Below are 19,416 nucleotides of genomic sequence, written 5' to 3'. Positions count from 1 at the left end.
ATACTTTAGAAATAGCAAAAAAAAAAAAAAAGAAGAAGAATCTACTGTCAGATGCAATCTAAGCATTTCTTAATTTGGCATATAAATACGCAAAAATCTTGAATAACAATGATTAAATAAAAATGTGGGTAGAATGAGCTGTTTACAAAATGCTGATTTGTTTACACCTCTAATGTATACATATAAGCGTGTTTATGTCTAAGCAAGAGTTTGTGTGAGATTGTGCTAGAGGGAAGGAAACTGAGTGTCCTCAGCTTGACAAGTCCAGTGCATGTGGTTTAGAGAGGAAACCTTCTGACAGATCACTGAGCTGCAGAAGGCGAGAGGCCCAACTACGACTGACAGTAGCGAAAATGAAAAGAATGTTGTGTGTGTGTGTGTGGGTGTATGTGTGTGTGTGTGTGAGAGAGAGAGAGAGAGAGAGAGAGGTGAAGGTATGGCCAGGGGTAGGGGTGGGGGTGTTTGTGGGACGGGGGCAGGTTGTGGAGGGAGAAAATATGTTCTCTTTTGTTTGCTGTAACCAAAACCTCCAGATGATTTGTGTAGCAAGTCATTTCCATATAAAAGTTTTATTTACAAAATTAAATGAAACCTATGGAATTCCCAGTTCTTTTTTTCCAACTGTACATGTAATTGACAGATACACACATTTATGTAACTGGAATCACTTCCAGTAAAGGCATAGAAATGGTATTTTATAAGGTGTTTTCTAAGCATGATTTCATTATTCATAATGTCTACATAAAACCTGCATAATCCACTTAAACATTTATAAAGACTTACAACAGACGAAGCTGCCAGAAAGACTTCCTGTACATAACTAGGGAAACTGTTCTTTCTGTTCTTTAAAGAAACTGGCACAGCTGAGGGTTCATTTGGAAAAATGAATATACACAAATAATTTTAAAGACAGTGCTAATATCACTGATTGTGACAACTTGCTGTATAAAAATGCTACCTAGTGAAGATTTTAGGAGTACTACACCATTAAGCTCCTTTGTGCATATAATCCACAGAGATACAGTATATACACAGAATCGACTTGATTCACACTCTAAATGCAGAGTTATGTACAGGTATGTATTCTCTGGCTTTTAAAGTGAGTTTCATTTTAAAAATAAAACATTTTGGTTTATATATCATTTGTTTTACGAACCCTTATGGCAATCTTATGACTCTGTAATATCAGAGTTGTAAATTAGTTCTCTGGTCACAAATTAGCAAGCCTTCTTTCATGCTTATCATGTAGCATCACCACCATTACTTGAGTGACTTGGACATACCAGGGATATAAAGTCATTGACACTGATAAAGACACATAACTACATAATGTTTACGTAGGCTATGTGAGCTTATAAGGGTGTCATGTACTGTAGATGCGTCATGTGTCATGTGTGCCTTATAAAAATTGTCTTTACAAGCATATAAAATCAAGCTCAAATCTATAGTATACATGCAGTACTAAAATAACTGTGGTACACTTGGTTTTTTTGTCATTACGGTAAGTGCTACATAGAACGATGTCCATCTGTATGAACTGCATTGATATGTTTTTCCATAACAACAATGTTACAAAGCAGCTCATTATAGAAAACAATATATTCACAGAGTTGTCAAAATCCCCACAGATCCCAGCAGGTAAGGCAGAAACGTGATCTCTTTTAAACTTCCCTTTTCTGAGCAATCGAACACAGTCATCAAGATGACCAGTGTATTGACAATGAATTGAGATCATCCACAGGTTAACAGAAGCGAGTAGGGACCCTACAAGTGTCCTTTCACAGTCTTTCCTCTACAGCCCATGGTTCTTGGAGAGTGCCTCTTCTTTGAACGATGGAATCGAACAACAGGGGGTTGGCAGTAACGTATTGCCCTGCTGTGCTGAGCCTCTCTCGGATTGTGGAACCTGCTGGAATCTGGGGGGGCAAGTAGTCAGGCCTCTTCAGCAGTGGCATCTATTCCAGCGTAGGTGAAGTTCTCAAACAGAGCCATGTTTACGTAGGCCTGTTCGGAAAAACACAAAAGGAGTGATGTGTCAGGTGATGAACAGATAGATGGAGAGTAAAATCGCACTAGTCGGACTGTATCTGACTAGCAGTGTTAGAGAGTAGCTATACACACGTTACTGTGACGTTACTATGGAAGTGCAGGTACTGTATGCTCAAAAGCTGGATTGTGTATACACAGGGCAGCACTCAAGCACGTCCCTGCCTCCACAGTTACGATCTTAATTACAGATTTAGTATCAAGGAAGAAGCTGAGATATTTTCAATATACAGCCAAAGGCTACAGAGAATGGATTCATCCTGTGATCATAACAAGACTATCAAACATCCATGGCCTGATTGATTCATTTGTATGAGGGTGAAGCTTTACTTGGCAAAGGATTTACATTTGTTTGTAACCTATATAAGCAAAATGGAAGCCCTGTTGACTTTATTTAGCATATAAATGAGAGCAGCACATGAAATGGTTTTGTGATTATTCTCAGTTACCCAGCCAGTTAACTCGGTGACAGGTGTTGAGTATTTCATGTTACATTACATGTAATAAAGCAGTGATTTATCAAAATTGATTACTGTCTCAAAGGATCATGATGGGTCTCTGACTTATGTCTGTTTTAGAATAATAGCTAGCATCAGCCAGTTTAAAATAACAAGCAAACTTATGTGAAACATATTATTCATATTGCCAGAGATGCCAAAATGCAGCTATGTAACTCACTGTTTTATGAATTTGCATTACCTATTAAAATGAATGAAATCTACATATTGGAAACAAAAATAAAAATAACCAAGAGTTTCTGTAGCTTATCTATTTTAAATCATGTAGATTGTAGTTTTATTAATTTATCAAGTGTGTAGATTCTCCAACATTGAGAGATATGTGGCATCTGAATTGCTCATTAGGGAGAAATTTAAATTTATAATTTAAAATCCTAAATTTATATAGCTCTGAAAGCCTGATTTGTGACAATTTCCATTGTTAAAACTGCAAAATACAAATAAATTTGAATTGAATTGAAATGAAATGAATTGAATTACTGATTCTTACCTTCCTTGCCTCTTGCATCCTGTTCAGCTGAACAGATATCTGAGAAAACGGCGGCCTTTCGTAAGGCCTGTCTCTCCAACACTGTCTCATCATCTCATACCTGGAAAATATATTTGGTTCAATGTAGCAGCAAGAAATCATTAGTTATGTTTCAGTTTGTTTCCATTACCAATGTATGCTACTGCAAAAAAAAAAAAAACTTGGACAATAATGGCATTCCTAGCACAAGAAACAAATCCTTACACTTCATCATCACAGTTTCTGGGCTTTTCCATCCTGTAGCCCTGTGGAAGCTTCTCGTAGAGCTCAGCACAGGTCATCCCACAGTATGGAGTTCCTCCTGTTGTAAAACAGTTTAGTACATAAATGAAACTAAACTTAAATAAATCTAAAGGGCCCAAAGTCAGAGTGCATTAACATTTACCAATTTTCGTCAGAAGTTGTTGATTAAATGTCTATAAAAGAAGCTCACCCAGCAGTGATGGCTTCAAGACAGCCCAAATTTATACTTTTTAGGTTATCATTTCTACGTGGATTCACATGTGGGACAATCTAGTTTTTACATATTTAAAAAATGTGCACTTAAAAGATTTGCTGTGAGATGTTTACATAGCACTGTGTAACAGTCAGAGATAAAGCTGTATGTTTTCTGATAAGAAAAAATCTTCAGGAAAGAAGAATTTGTGCTTTCTGACTCGTCATAGACCTGTTTTGTCTAATTAAATTCAAAAGACTGAGCAAATCGAGAGGCGAGTGTGGAAATGGCAGCTGTTATATTATAAGTTAAATGTAACTAGAAATGCATATTAAAAACATGTTAATCTGTGTTTTATCGGGCTGCTGGAGTCTACAGATAGTTTGTGTCTATTGCTGTTTGCATGTATAAACTTTATAATAGAGGCTGTAGGAATTAGAAAAACACAATACAAACTTACCTAAACTTACAATCTCCCACAAGAGCACCCCAAATGACCAGCTGAAAGTAACAGAGTATGGAAGAGAGACAGGATCAAAACCAGCATCGGCGTTCATGTCTTTTATGTATAGACCTCAGAATTTTAATTTCTGTGAAGTCTTTAAATAAAAGTTTCTTTTATTGCTTTATCATTACATACAAGACATCAAGTAAACACTTAAATGCTCCTTTTTCGACATCATCCTATGTTATAGCCTAACATATTACACTCTCGTGTTTGTCATTGCTTGAATCATAAATCATAAAATCCTCTAGCACACACAGAGCAAGTGTTGTCAAGTCCGGACTGTGGTTTGCATGCTGTTGTGTGTTTCTGCTGACCAAACTACTCTAGCCATAATTCTGCTTGGCATCTGTACAAGATCCTCTGTTATTTAACTCATTTATTTAGCTGAACATATCTAAGCTGTATTACTTGATCTGCTTTAGTCAGTAGGATTGATGTGAAGCTCCACTATGAAACAAAACAGATACACTTATAGTCATCATTTTATTTATTCATAAACATGAACTAATTACCGATGGTTACGTATATATAAAGGTTGCTGCTTATTTGGTGGACCTTTGTTCGGGAAAGTCCAGTTTAATCAAATTCAGAAAGAATCAAACAAGTGTTTTGAATTTGATGTTGAAGAGTCAACGTACTGCATATTTCTGTCATTACAACAATGACTTTTTTAATAAACAAGTCATGAGTTGGAGTATTATCAGTTCACTAATCAGGGTAATAATTCATTCATTCATTCATTTTCTACCGCTTATCCGAACTTCTCGGGTCACGGGGAGCCTGTGCCTATCTCAGGCATCATTGGGCATCGAGGCAGGATACACCCTGGACGGAGTGCCAACCCATCGCAGGGCACACACACACTCTCATTCACTCACACACTCACACACTACGGACAATTTTCCAGACATGCCAATCAACCTACCATGCATGTCTTTGGACTGGGGGAGGAAACCGGAGTACCCAGAGGAAACCCCCGAGGCACGGGGAGAACATGCAAACTCCACATACACAAGGTGGAGGCAGGAATCGAACTCCCAACCCTGGAGGTGTGAGGCGAACGTGCTAATCATTAAGCCACCATGCCCCCCCCAGGGTAATAATAATAAATAAAATAAAAAAACGTAATGAGCCGTTTCATCAAACTCGGCATGGGATTTGATGAAACTGGACTTTCATATATTTTAGTCAATACCACTAATTTAAAAGGTTATAACTTCTGACAGGTTTTAGTGTTTGTTTATAAATCCTTAAACGGTCTGACCCCAACATATCATTCTTACTGTATCAAACCATACGTTCCATCAAGGTCCCCTAGTTCTGTGGAAAACCTGCTCTTGGTTGTCCAATGGTGAACCATACAGGTGAGCAATCATTTACAGTTGCTGCTTCTAAGCTCTGGAATTGATTACCACTGTCGGTGACACTGGCCCAGACACTATCTGTTTTTACATCTAGTCTTAAAACAGATATTTATTTCTTGTCATTTAATCCAGTTTAGATTTGTGTACGTTGTCTTTTCCTTTGTTGTTGTTTCACTTTTTTTTATGTCTGGATGTACAGCACTTTGGTCAACTTCGGTTGTGCAAAATGTGCCCTAGAAATGACATAAACCTGAAATTGAAACTTGACAGCTACCCATGTGTCCTGCAAATGCCATTCGTTTACAAGAAGTACATTAGCAACTTCAAACAACCAGTACTTTCTTTGTCCATCTTGTCAGTACAGCAAGTTCTTTAGTGGTTAAAAATAGGGTTTTAAGACAGTCGTTGTGGCCTGGTAGCACTAGCTGCTTTAGAGTTTCCTGCCTTGTTATCAGTTCCTCCCTTCTTATTTATCAGTTACCCAGTGACCAATGGGAGAGGGATACAAACAGGATGGTCGCAGAATGATTTGTTGTTTTGCACTAAAACCACAGCATGATGTGACACCCTGCTTTTGTATTAACTGATACAGAATTTTTACGAGAGTTAAATGTCACAGACAGACTATGACTAAAAAACAAATCCCTGAGAAAACAGCTAAAGAATTTCCAAAATATACTTACACATCACTTTTTGTGGTGTAGACACTGTAATTAAGGGATTCGATAGCCATCCATCGTACAGGAAGTCTCCCCTGAGGAAAGATGAGTTGGTTAGTAAGGTTTGAAAAGATTCAAAATCTAATGTGTTGTAAACATTTAAAGTTTTTTGTTGTCAATGAAGTAACATTATGCAAGATTTAAGGTTAATCTGGACAAATGTACAGTATGATGTTTTTCCTCTTATTGGAAAGTGTATGTTATTTTGGATAGTATGTAGAGTATATAGAGGTTGTAAATCCATGTGTGGTTTATGACAGTGCTGACATAGTCACATATCTCAGCCTTGCATCGAAGAAAATTGCAGTAGGCAGAGAGAGAGAGAGAGAGAGAGAGAGAGAGAGAGAGAGAGAGAGAGAGAGAGAGAGAGAGATCAAAATCTATAGAGTTTTTTTAGAGGACTGGATGGTTTCAAGTTAACAGCAAACTAAATGCTAAAATACAGCGTCTACAATATGAATACTAGCATATCTGATCTGCTGTCTACATTTTACTTTTAAGACATGTCCTAAATGTCTTTTTTGTATGGTTAGGAAACTGTCAGTTTTTTTTTACTGACCAAAAAGAACACAGTCATGCCATCTGATATTCTATTGGCTCACAATCTGTTAAATATTTGTTTTTGTTTTTTACTAAATTACACTCTCAGGTCCACTACTAGAAGTTCTTATGAATGGTATATTTCACACACCCTGTCATTTCCTCTTCACTGAATTAGTTTTCATTTGTGTTTTTTTTTTTTTTTTGAACAGCAGACGTTATTTGGAAAATTTAAGTCAGTTAAGGTGATCTCTGTTGGCCGCTAAGCTCTTTATTGGGAACACCTCACTCATGCAATTATCTTATCAGCCAATGAGACCAATCATTCATTCATTTTCTACTGATTATCCGAACTTCTCGGGTCACGGGGAGCCTGCGCCTATCTCAGGCGTCATCGGGCATCGAGGCAGGATACACCCTGGACGGAGTGCCAACCCATCTCAGGGCACACACACTCTCATTCACACACACACTCACACACTACGGACAATTTTCCAGAGATGCCAATCAACCTACCATGCATCTCTTTGGACCGGGGGAGGAAACCGGAGTACCCGGAGGAAACCCCCGAGGCACGGGGAGAACATGCAAACTCCACACACACAAGGTGGAGGCGGGAATCGAGCCCCCATCCCTGGAGGTGTGAGGCGAACGTGCTAACCACTAAGCCACCGTGCCCCCCCAATGAGACCAATCATGAGTAATTTTCCCATTAATATCAGAATGTGTTCACAGTGATTTTGATCTGAGAATTTAAAGAGACTGGTGCAAAAAGAAAACCCTTCTAGTGAATGGCAGCTCTGCAGATCTTGTTGAGGAGAGACTTCAAAAGTGAATGGTCAGATTGGTTCTATGTGACAGAAAGGTAGTTACAGTAATTCAGGAAACCGCTCAGGTAATGCATATATTTAACTTTGAGGTGGATTGGCTACAATGGCAGAAGACCATGTCAAGTTCCACTTCTGTCAGTCAAGAACAGAAGTCTGAGGGGCAGTGTATACTGTACGTGCTCAACTAAATTGGACAGTTAAAGACTTGAAAAAAGATTGCGAGATCTTTTGAAGCTCAAGTTCAGCTGCGGCACACAGATGGTAGTGTCAGTATGTGGTGACAACAGCATGAACCCATTGACCCACATGCTTTGTGTCACAGTTCATGCCACTGGAGGTGGTGTAACGGTCTGGCGAATGGTTTCTTGTCACACTTTGAGTTCATTAACACAATATAAATCATCGCTTGAATACCACAGACTGTTTGAGTATTGTTGCTACTCATGTCACAAAGCAAAAGTCATCTCAAATTGGTTTCATAAACTATTATGATTACAACGAGTTCAGGTTCTTCTGTGACTTTCACAGTCACTGGGTCTGAATCCAATAAAGCACCTTTGGGTGGTGGAATTATGGTAGACTTACAGCATTAAAGTGCACCTGAAAAATTTGACATAAGTGACAGAACTTTTTACTGACATTAGTATTTTTGGCTGTTGATCGAACATTTCATCTCTCAAATTCTCACATTTCTGAATTTGTTATTCTTTTTTACAAGTGAAAATACTTTACTCACCATGGTCTTTTTGACATACACCTCCTCTCCACGTGAGAGTCCAAAATCAGCAATTTTTGCCACCAAATTTTCTCCAACCAGTACGTTTCTGGCTGCCAGATCTCTGTGAATAAACTGAAAACACATAATAGTTCAAAGTAAAAAAAATGGTACTACAAAATTTAGGACAATATTATTTGACGGTATTTACAATACAATATTACGAGATCATTACAGATTAGAAAAAGTACAGTGTGAGTGCTACAGTACATTTCTACTCTTCTACAATTATTAAATTGTCAATTGTACAGTAGATAGAGTGTGCTATCTGCTTACCTGTTTGTCACTAAGGTAATGCATGCCGGTTGCTACATCTGCGGCGAACTGAAGCAGCTGCTGCGAGGTGAGTGTGGAGGCAGTGCCATGTTCTTTAGCAAAAGCTGGATCCGTCTCGAGAACACGGCTCTTCCTCAAGAAATCCAGGAGATTCCCATAAGGAGCATACTCAATAGCAATATACAGGTAACCTGAGGAGAAGGATAAAAAAAAAAGAAACATGAAACATACAGAGCAACATGAGTGAGAAAAGAAGATCTCAAGAGCTACTTGCTGTTTTGTTTTGTTTTTTACAATCACCGATGCAATTTTTGTGATAAACTTTTTCTGTCAATATTAATATTAATCGCACATTTTACATAGCTTTATCCTATAATCCTTTGCTTTCATTATAGCAACATCTCTGTAGGTTTTAGCAAAAATCTCATCACATCACATCAAGTAAGAAAAAAAATATATATATTTTTTCCAGTGTCTAATATTATGGAATTATCTGTCAATATTCCGATATTGTATGTAAAAACATGACAGGCTTTAATTGCATTTTCTTTACTGGTTATATTTTTGGCTTATTGTGTTGCATGATATATGTTAAGGATAAATAGCAACTCAATTTTAAGCTTTAACATTTTTATTTTATGATTCTGTGTTATACTTCTGTGAAGCTGCTTTGAGACGATGTCCATCGTTAAAAGGACATAAAAAAGTTAAAAGTATTATTAAAGCTTTGTAATTCATTCTGCTCAATTAATTGTTGTTGTTTTTTTTTTTAGTTTAAAAAGTCACAAGAAGCACATGTTGACAAAAATAACTTCGTTTTCTTTCACATTGGCCTGGCATTGAATGGTCAAGTCAAACGTCAGAGCATGATCATCAGCATTCATAAACTACAATATCATTTCAAAATTCTGGCACCAATTTAGCCTGAATTCATCTGGTTAACTAGACAGCATATAGGCAGTATATATTGCTTGGCCAATAGGTGGCACTCTTACCTTTGTTTTCACAAGCTCCTAGAAGGTTAATAATGTTGGGATGCTGGCCCAGCTTGCAGAGCACCTCCAGTTCCCCAGCGAAGTCCCGGTGGTCATTTTCTGAGGCAAATTCTGCCCAAATAAACACATCACTATAAAACAGGCATATACTGTATAGAACAGTGCCGCTACTGCATGCTTATCACATCTATATGAGTTTTAGCATGCATAGAAGTTTGAAATGTGAGCCTCACCTTTAAGCATTTTGACTGCAGCACTCATTTTGGTTCCATCCTTCTTGATCATTGCTTTAATGACTTGCCCAAAATTCCCTTCACCAATAACATCCTCAAACTTGATGTCTTCCCATTCCAGAATAGGGTAAGTTAGAGGTTCCGAGATGGGCTTTGGTCTCCGAGTCAGTGTGAGAGTCCCTGAGTTGAACTGCAAAATGGTCTCTTCTCCCTTTGCATGTATAGGTGTTGTGAAATATTAGCCAAAAATCAGACAGAATGTATGCTAAATGGCTAAAATGTCTAAAGCTTGGCCAAAAGTGTGCTTTAGGGTTTTTAAGAAATATGTACACTCACAGATCCGGATTGGTAGGTGAATGTGCGTTTGCGTCTGACAATGGATTTGCGTATGTAGAAGAGGACCAGTAGTGCTAGAAGGATGGTGACACAGGTAATTGCTACTGAGCCAATCACAGCCCAGAGTAGCTGATGCTCCTCCTTCTGAGGCCTTCCAACCCCCTGAGTGGTTGGAATGTAGTTGGCAGGACCTGATGGATACATTATCAATAAACATCAACGTCTGAACATATGGCAATAACATTATTGTTTGCTAAAAAAAAAAAACATATGACAGTATAACCTCTCAAATATATATATATATATATATATATATATATATATATATATATATATATATATATATATATATATATATTCACCCTATATTAAAAACATGAGTTATTCTATATACAAATAAAGTGTCTCCTGGTTTTATTATTTACTCTAATATCTTACCATCGGCTTGAGTTTTTGCTTGCACAAATTTGCTCCACTCCCCAGGCACCTTTGTGAAAGCCCGCACACGAAACTGGTATAAAGTGCTGCCATTTAATGCTGTCACATCCTTGGTGGTCTTGTTTCCATCATCGGTGTCCACCAAAGGGTGTAGTCCGACCTTGCCCACTGGTTGGTATTCAATGACGTATTTCACAATGCCTCCATTGTGATCTTCAGGGGGCTCCCAACAAACCTTAACTGTGCTGATGGACAAGGGTTTAGCCTGGACATTCCGTGGTGAAGAGGGACCTTGAGTGGGTGAGAGAAAGAATGCCAGGGTTCTTTAGGCTAGCATGGCAACATATAGCACAGAGTTTGGGTATTCCACTAGAATATGGCAGATAATCTACCTTTTTGTTGAGTGCAAAATAATACAAAAAAAAAATACACCCCCACCCCCTTTTTTTAGTTCAACTTCAATAACTATCTAAAGGAAGAATGATGGAGAACAGAGATTATGCTCATATCAAGGGCACAAACCCAAACGAACAATTCTTGCTAAATCAGCTGTAATCCTCAATTAAACAACTGATATCCTACTGTAGTTAGTACAATACAATCCTTCCAATCCAGCTAACAGACATATATCACTATTCGCTATTATTAGCGACTTTAATTGACTGATAACTGACAAGAAAGAGTTGCCTAACACTTTCTGTTAAGGTTTATAAGATATGGCTTTTAAGCAAGCCCATGGCTGCCACAGCTCATCAGCATCTAATTGTTCTGGCTGTAGAGCTGTGCTAAAAAGCCACTGGCCTCACCTGGAATACCTGACAGGCGCTAATTCATTGTGATTTTCCGCCCCTCCTGAGAGCAGAAATCAATCTCCAGCTTGGCTGTGGCCTCTAATGACAAATAATAGGCAGTCAGAACATGACTGCTGCACCTAACAGAACACCCTAGACTTAAACCCATTTAAAATCCATATCCTGAAATACTTTATAGGCAACCAAGGTCTGACTCACCAAAAGTTACAACCTTGACTTCAGACACTGGTTTCAGTTTGGTTTAATACCAAAATATATTTAAATCTCTGCCTCTTTAAAAGCTAAAGGACCACCAATAGACAGTATGGCGCTGTCTATTCATAAATGATTATCCGGAGGCTTTCCTTTATACCCGTCTCAGCTTTGTCATAATGAACTCACCTAGACATTCAGTCTCCATGATAGTCTCTGGACCCAATGGTCCCTCTCCTCCATCTCCTGGCCTGGTAAGCTGCACCTGAACCCGATATTTGGTCATGGGCTTTAAGTTCATTAGTGTAATAGGCTCATTGTTGTACACTGAAATTGAAATAAAAAAGAAAAAAAACAAAACAAGAAAAGACCTTTAGTATATTTTAGCCTTTGTAGTAATGTACTGATTACTGTAAAATTAATTAACACGACCATTTCCCACCTATTATTGTAGACCAGGTGTGTTCTGACTCCACAGGCTTATAGAGGAGCTTTATAGCCGAAATGGGCCCATCACCACTGTATTTCTCCACAGGCTTTACAACTATCTGTTTGCTGTTCTTCTCAATCAGTTTTGGAGGAGAGGTTGGATAGGGGGGCTCTTGTTAAAGATATATGAAAATAAAGTTATTCCATAATTCAGCAATCTAAGTATTCTAAAATTTTAGGTCACAATTAGTTCAAAATGAGTAAATGTAAATGAAAATCACAATAATTTACAGTTTTGGTATCAAGCTATCCACCCAAATAGTCATGATTTGTTTGATTACCAGAATCTTATATAAGTAAGCCTTACCTTTAACAGTCAGGTTGAACTTACAGAAGTCCTGCCCACCCTCTGTTGAGACCCGACATTCCCAGAGCCCCCCATCTTTAGGAGTCAAGTTTGTAATCACAAAATGAGCTGTGCTCTTGTTTGCATCCATTGTGATGTGGGAGGCCTGTTGAACCAGAAAATAAGAGAATCTTATTTGGTACACAAGCTTTAATAGAGAATGTCAACATCGTCCTAAATAAGTGTGTTAAATCAATTCATTTTAATATGTCTCATGAATCAGCTTTATTATTCATTCATTCATTTTCTACCCCTTATCCGAACTTCTCAGGTCACGGGGAGCCTGTGCCTATCTCAGGCGTCATCGGGCATTGAGGCAGGATACACCCTGGACGGACTGCCAACCCATCGGAGGGCGCACACACTCTCATTCACTCATGTAATCACACACTATGTCCAATTTTCCAGAGATTCCAATCAACCTACCATGCATGTCTTTGGACCAGGGGAGGAAACCGGAGTACCCGGAGGAAACCCCGAGGCACGGGGAGAACATGCAAGCTCCACACACAAGGCGGAGGCGGGAATCGAACCCCCAACCCTGGAGGTGTGAGGCGAACGTGCTAACCACTAAGCCACCGTGCCCCCTCAGCTTTATTAGTACAACATTAATGATGCTTTGCTACATAACATTACTATTAGGGTAATCTGATCTTAACCTTAAGAACCGTGCTGTCCGGCTTGCGGAGCTCAAAACTGGTATGACTGGGAAGAGGATAGCCTGTGGAAGAGCATAAGATTTTTGGGCTGGATTTTAGGTTCCACTCCAGGTTCCTAGCCATGTCAAGGATTTGTGGAGCATGATCTGCAGGAAAATATCAAATCATACACTGTTACATAAAGAACAAATAAATTCCAATATACAGGTCCAGGTCAATAGTATGTAGAAACAGTGAGGGCTAACCTAGCTTCTCACAGTGTTGTCCTCTCCAACCAGTAGGACATTGGCAGCCACTGAATCGACTACATTTGCCCTTGTTCTTACAATTGCAGCTCAGACGGCAGTCAGCTCCATACAATCCCTCAGGACAAGCTAAAGAACAAAATCAACATTAAGAACCATTCATTACCTATTTATGTCAATACACCATTCATATCTATAGCTTTTTACCTAAATTTTAATTTGGTTTACTTGATGAGATTTTAAGAAAACACATTTAGAGCATTAGATAATAAGCTAATACCTGACAATATTACTTCGTAGAGATTATTTCTAGCACTTAAGGTCTGCATACATTATATTGAACATTGATACTTCTGAGCCATTTAAATTCTGCAACTTGCAGTATTTAATGCATATTTATATTTAATCCATAGGACAGGTTTTACCCTTAAAGTTATAGTTGATTTAGAGAGAGATATCTTACAAAGATATAATTCAGCCATATCCTGAACATAATATTTAACATCATCATCTTTAATAAATGATAATTTTGCATTTTTATTTAGTAGGTAAATTGTTTTTCACTGTTATTATTAACTTTGGAAAAGAGAGAGTCTTTAAACCCACCCAATGAGTCACCAATTATATGACACTGATGGAGCATTAACCACTATGACTAAACTGTTGCTTTCTGGGAATTGAATTTTCAAGATTTCCATCAAGCCCAGAACCACAATCACTGACTGTTGCTAAAATTTCTCCAGTAGTCATTACTAAATGTATTAACTAATCAAACCTACGTTTGTTGCAGTGATGTCCATGCCAGCCACTTGCACAGGAACAGCCATAAGGCTCGACAAGGCAGAAGGTCTGACCCTGGCATCCATTTTCTGCCTTACAGGATTCCTGGCAGTTTCGCCCAAACATACCCTCTCGACATGCTACAAGAATCAACGACACAAAAGGCACTTAATACCAGAGGTGGGAGTAAGTCACACATGTGCAAGTCACAAGTAAATCTCAAGTCATGAATGTCAAATCAAAGTCAAGTCGAATCTTTTTTTAATAGTTCGACTTAAGTCTGACTCGAGTCGAGTCATATGACTCGAGTCCCCCATCTCTGCTTAATACACATAAAGCCACTTAAAATGCACTTAATTCACCTATAAAAAACTCACTAAAGTGAATTAATTGTGTGAGTAAATAACTGATTTTTGGTTTATAACCTGAGTCTGTGAACTGATTTCTGAATCTGATTACCTGTCTCACAGCGTGTTCCCATGAAGCCTGGAGGACAAACACAGTCTCCATCTTTGTCATGACACACACCACCATTAAGGCACTCAGGACATTCCTTGTCACATCCTGTGCCCCATTTGTTTTTCGGACAATCTAGATAAACAAAAATGACAAAATGATGTTAGGAATAACAAACACATTTCCAAATAAGTGTTAAACCTACATGTACACTTTGGATTAAACACCAAATATTAAGATATGATTACATTACCGCGAACAATTAAATGCATCCAGGCTCCATAGATGGGGCTGTCTAGAACGTAGCTTGCGCTGTATATCCCTGCATTGCTTTGCATAACATCATTTATGGTGAGAACTGCAGTCCGATTTTCAATATCACCCCAGTTGGTAATGTAGTAATAATTTCCTGGAATACACAGTATTTCATTCATTCATTTATTCATTCATGTATTAGTTTGTTCATTTATTTATCCATTCTCCCAATCATTCATTTGTTCACTTTTTCACCACCAGGTTATAGTGGTCATGTCTATGTGTAGTGCCATAGTGCCAGTCTAGTCTCAGTGCACCATGCACACATACAGCATATTTATACACTCATTCAGAACTAGGGCCCAGATACTGTATATATGTGCGTGTCTGTTACAAGAACAACATATTTGAGTACTTATTGAAAAATGTAGTATGCATCTAAATTTATGCATCTATACCTGCAATGTGAAGACAACGTAGACTGTACGACAAAAAGTGCAAATATTTGCATCTGTGAATCCCTTACCGTTAAATTTCCATGTGACATCTCTTTCCTCCGTGCCTACCACGTCCATTGCCAGATGTACCGTATCTCCTTTATTAGTCACAATGGAGAGCCTCTGTGGTCTGAGGTGACCTTAAAAAAAATAAACAATATAACCAGATATATCCTCTTCTCTTGCAAGGTTTCCAAAAAATATTTATCCACCTGTAAAGACATTTACCTTTATTGTAGTTGCTGATGAGTGTGACAGTGCTCTGGTATTTTGAACCCTGCTTCAAATGGCAGTAAAAGATGCCCTTATGCCCCATGCCACTGAAACCAGAAGCCAGCACTTCTCTAGAGTGAACCTTATGCACGGTGAAAAGTGGATCTTGTGTCATACGCATTATGCTGTTGTCTTTTCTGATGCTAAGCTCTAATCCATCAGCATTGCGCTCGCCTGTGATGCAGAAGAGGGCAAAGTGCTGTGAAGAATTACTCCCATTTGACCTCAGTGTGAGATCCATGACTGCATCTGGAGAGGGTATACACACATTATAATACATTTTTATCTCTGAAAAAACTATGGACTAAATATCTAATACAGGAGGTAAACTTTTGGGCACATATTTTATTTAAAACAGGCTATAAACATTAAACATTTGGCTTTAAGGAAATCCTCAGTCAGGTTATGTGTTATACATTTTTCACACATTATGAACATTTCCTATGTAGTATGTGATTATTCATTTTCATGATATTATTTTCATATGATTTGCTCCTTTTTACAGTAAGTAATGGTTTTCAGATGAGATGTTCGCACATGAATTCTTTCCCCCACATATTGTGATCACATACTTTTCACATTACACTCCATGTGTGCCTCGAGGGTCCAACATGTGGATATGGTCTTTCAATCGCTCTTCGTGTGAGACGAGTGAAATGTAGTGTATAGGATTTTTCTGTAAGGGTATTTTTTTTCTGTAATCCAGACAGCAGAATCCAATCAGGTGACTGTGATCACTGGGTGTATCAAAAGATTTTCAACCAAAGGTTAAAAGTCAGTTCATGGATCTTGCAGCTTGGCCCTTTTTAATTTTTTTGTAAATAGATAGTCCAGTTCGATAAGCAATAGAATTTTTTAGGCCATGTCTACACTAAGGATGTTTCTTTGCTAGTGTCAATGAATGAGGTTCATCAACACCATTATATAATTATGGATGAAGACTAGAACATACTTGATTCTAAAGTAATTGCAATTCATTTAAAAATATGTAAACTGTTATCACAGTTGTTAACATCTTGACATTGTATCACATTCCCAGACCGCGTGGTGAGAACAATACCAGGAAACAAGGATGAGCCATAGGCGCCACATCACAGTTAGTATAGTAAAAATACATTTAAAGAACATTCAAGCAAAGCATGAATAAATAAATAAAGTAAATACATTTTCAAATATTTTAATTTAAATATAAAGGAAGTATTGAGATTGTTGGAGAAAATTTTCATACTTAGAAAATAAAAAAAAATAAAAAAATGATAAAACAATGCTGAAACTCTTCAAACTTAAACCATACATGAAATATATATGTATATATTTATATGTATATATATATATATATATATATATATATATATATATATATATATATATATACCTGATAAATATAATTAACTGTTTTAAAAAATTATACACCAAAATGTAAAACAGCCATGTAAGCTTAACAAATTTAAAATAAAACCTATAATATACCCAAAAGAATACTGAATACATAGTGACTAAATCTAAAAGCTATTAAAATCTATTTCACTGCTCCATGTCTAAGTATGTTTACACAGATCCATGTAATATTAAATTCAGCTCCAGATGAAAATTTTTCTGCTTATTGTGGAAAAAAAGAAATGTGTTTTTGATGCATGTTAGAAGCCTTTCAGAGAGATTTTTGGGATATTTGGCAAATTAATACTTAACCCCAGCCACATTTTTCACATTATTGGCAATATCCTTGCAATGTTGGCACGGTACTTCAAACAAGACCATATGGTAACCTTTAAAATTTCATATTTACATAGTTAATGGTGTAAATGATAAAACCTTTAATAGCTGAACATTATGAAGTTTTATGTAGTCAACTTACCTGATGTGCTGTATAAACACAAAAGGCTGATGAGGTAAATCATTACTTAAATCCTGATTTTATCTTTGGAAATCCAAAATAAAATTATCCAATTGTTTTAGGCATCAGAAATAAACACATTCCAGTTGGGTTTTCCAGTTTCGCAGGTAGCAGTGCATAGTATTGCACATTTCCCAAGTGAGGTAAAATTCTCCGTCACAAGTACTGTCCTATCTGTTTACGTTTCACATCCCAAACCTCAAATCTCTTCTCTTCAAATCTCTTTCAGTTCACTCACCACTCCACTCTACACAACTCAGGGTGGGAAAGGAAGGAAAAGGCGGAGAGAGAGAGAGAGAGATCGATGAGGTCGATCGACTGCACGGAGAGAGAGAGAGATGAGAGAGATGACGAGGAGAGAGCGAGAGGAGTGCCAAGGTGAGTAGAGACGAGTTCAAGAGGAGAGAGGAGATGTGCGAGTAGTTACGGCGATAGAGAGACGAGAGTATGAGAGACTCCACAAGAGTGAGCGTTGAGCGCTAGCCCAGCAGAACGTATACCTTAAGCGAGATGGGAGAGCGAGCTGCATCTCAGTTCGAACAAAGGGATATGATGAGACTACGATCGAGAGAGCAGAGAGAGATGAGAGAGTGCAGGTTTAGCAGAGAGAGCGCGGAGAGAGAGATAGAGAGAGAGGAGTCAAAAAGAGAGAGGTGCAAGCAGAGAGAGAGAGAGAATCAAAGAGAGAGAGCAACACACAGCGAGATAGAGAGAGTGCAAGGGAGAGAGAGAGTAGAGAAGAGAGGAGAGAGAGAGAGCAAGAGAGCGAGATGTGCAAGATAGGGATAGAGAGCGAGTGAGAGCGAGAGTGGAAGTAATATAGAGATAGGCAAAGATAGATATAGAGATGGATTATGAGAGGATGCACGAGAGAAGAGATGTGAGTTTGCAGGGAGATAGAGATAGTAGAGAGATAGTGCAGAGAGCGAGAGAGAGAAAAGGAGGAGTGAGAGAGAGAGAGAGAGAGAGAGAGAGAGAGAGAGAGAGAGAGAGAGAGAGAGAGAGAGAGAGAGAGAAAGAGAGAGAGAGAGAGAGAAATTGATAATCAGACATTGAACAGAATTTCAATACCATGCAATATTCTTAACAGTAATCAAATTAGCAGACCAAACCTTACTGTAATTTCTTTTGTCACTTCTAGGTAAATATCTGTTTTGCCAGAGAAGAAGAAACTCAGAATCTCAGATCTGGTTCATAGAATAACCCCTAAACTCTCAGCAGATTATTTTGCACCATTTCAGAGATAGTTTTCTTTCCTTTGCTGAAACATCCCATTTCCCTTTAACTGTCCTCCACCCATATTTTTGGAGTTATTTAAAAAAAAAATGTTGACACTCTTACATCAGTCTTAACCTACATAAATAATGTGTAGTGAAGCAACTAAAGCCCACCACGTGTTGGTAATTTTTTTTATCATTATTAATATACTATTATATGCTATTATAATATATTAACATAATTAGAATGCATATTTTTATACACCTTTTGTTGTATAAAAAAATTATATATTCACCACTTTGGGACTAAGTTCCACCTACCTCGAAAGAGCTACCTTAAACTTAATCCCTTCCGGACATTATGTCAATGTCAGGCCAGTCGTGTCACTATCAATGACTTCTTTGTAAAATAGTGCTCCTGAGGAGAACCAGGACTAAACATCTCCCACCACCCATGACTACAAAGAAGTAAAAGATCTCATCTCCCAAACCTTATTCTGTTTCATTCATCATTCAAGAGTGTAAATGTGCACATATCATCTCCATATAACTTTGCCTGATGTTGGACAGTTACAGTATTTAGAGTATAAATATAAACATTCAACTACATCAATAAGCTATAATTCGTATGTACAGTACATCAATAATAGTTTTGGACCTTCTCCAACTCCAGAAGGTTAGGGCCGGGTTGGACTCTAGAGGTTATACCAGCATTTATACCCAGGTCAAGGCTCATCATTCTTCTTCTTTGTCCTCAC

The 19,416-nt window shown here is 37.9% G+C and overlaps 1 protein-coding gene across 2 annotated transcripts; it reads right to left on the bottom strand.

The window, feature by feature from the left end:
- Positions 1–550: 550 nt before the first annotated feature.
- Positions 551–17,681, bottom strand: tie1 (tyrosine kinase with immunoglobulin-like and EGF-like domains 1). 2 transcript variants are annotated; one of them, XM_047814079.1, is made up of 23 exons: positions 17,561–17,681; positions 17,403–17,530; positions 15,503–15,796; positions 15,304–15,414; positions 14,776–14,931; positions 14,526–14,657; positions 14,066–14,206; positions 13,287–13,415; positions 13,042–13,187; positions 12,344–12,488; positions 11,990–12,148; positions 11,737–11,874; positions 10,544–10,834; positions 10,106–10,296; positions 9,770–9,980; positions 9,537–9,647; positions 8,542–8,732; positions 8,227–8,340; positions 6,085–6,155; positions 3,990–4,030; positions 3,298–3,394; positions 3,055–3,154; positions 551–2,004 (listed from the first exon to the last, which is right to left on the bottom strand). In XM_047814079.1, the coding sequence occupies exons 2-23, from the start codon at positions 17,443–17,445 to the stop codon at positions 1,933–1,935; spliced, it is 3,084 nt and encodes a 1,027-aa protein (XP_047670035.1). In that variant the 5' UTR covers positions 17,446–17,530; positions 17,561–17,681; the 3' UTR covers positions 551–1,932. The 2 variants fall into 2 exon arrangements, with proteins under 2 accessions (XP_047670035.1, XP_047670034.1); XM_047814078.1 differs by having other exon boundaries at positions 17,403–17,670.
- Positions 17,682–19,416: the final 1,735 nt, after the last annotated feature.

This window comes from Tachysurus fulvidraco, chromosome 5, assembly GCF_022655615.1.
Source record: "Tachysurus fulvidraco isolate hzauxx_2018 chromosome 5, HZAU_PFXX_2.0, whole genome shotgun sequence".
Taxonomy (NCBI): Eukaryota; Metazoa; Chordata; class Actinopteri; order Siluriformes; family Bagridae; genus Tachysurus; species Tachysurus fulvidraco.
Note: the sequence above shows the minus strand (reverse complement) of the source record. Positions and strands in the feature narration are given on the sequence as shown.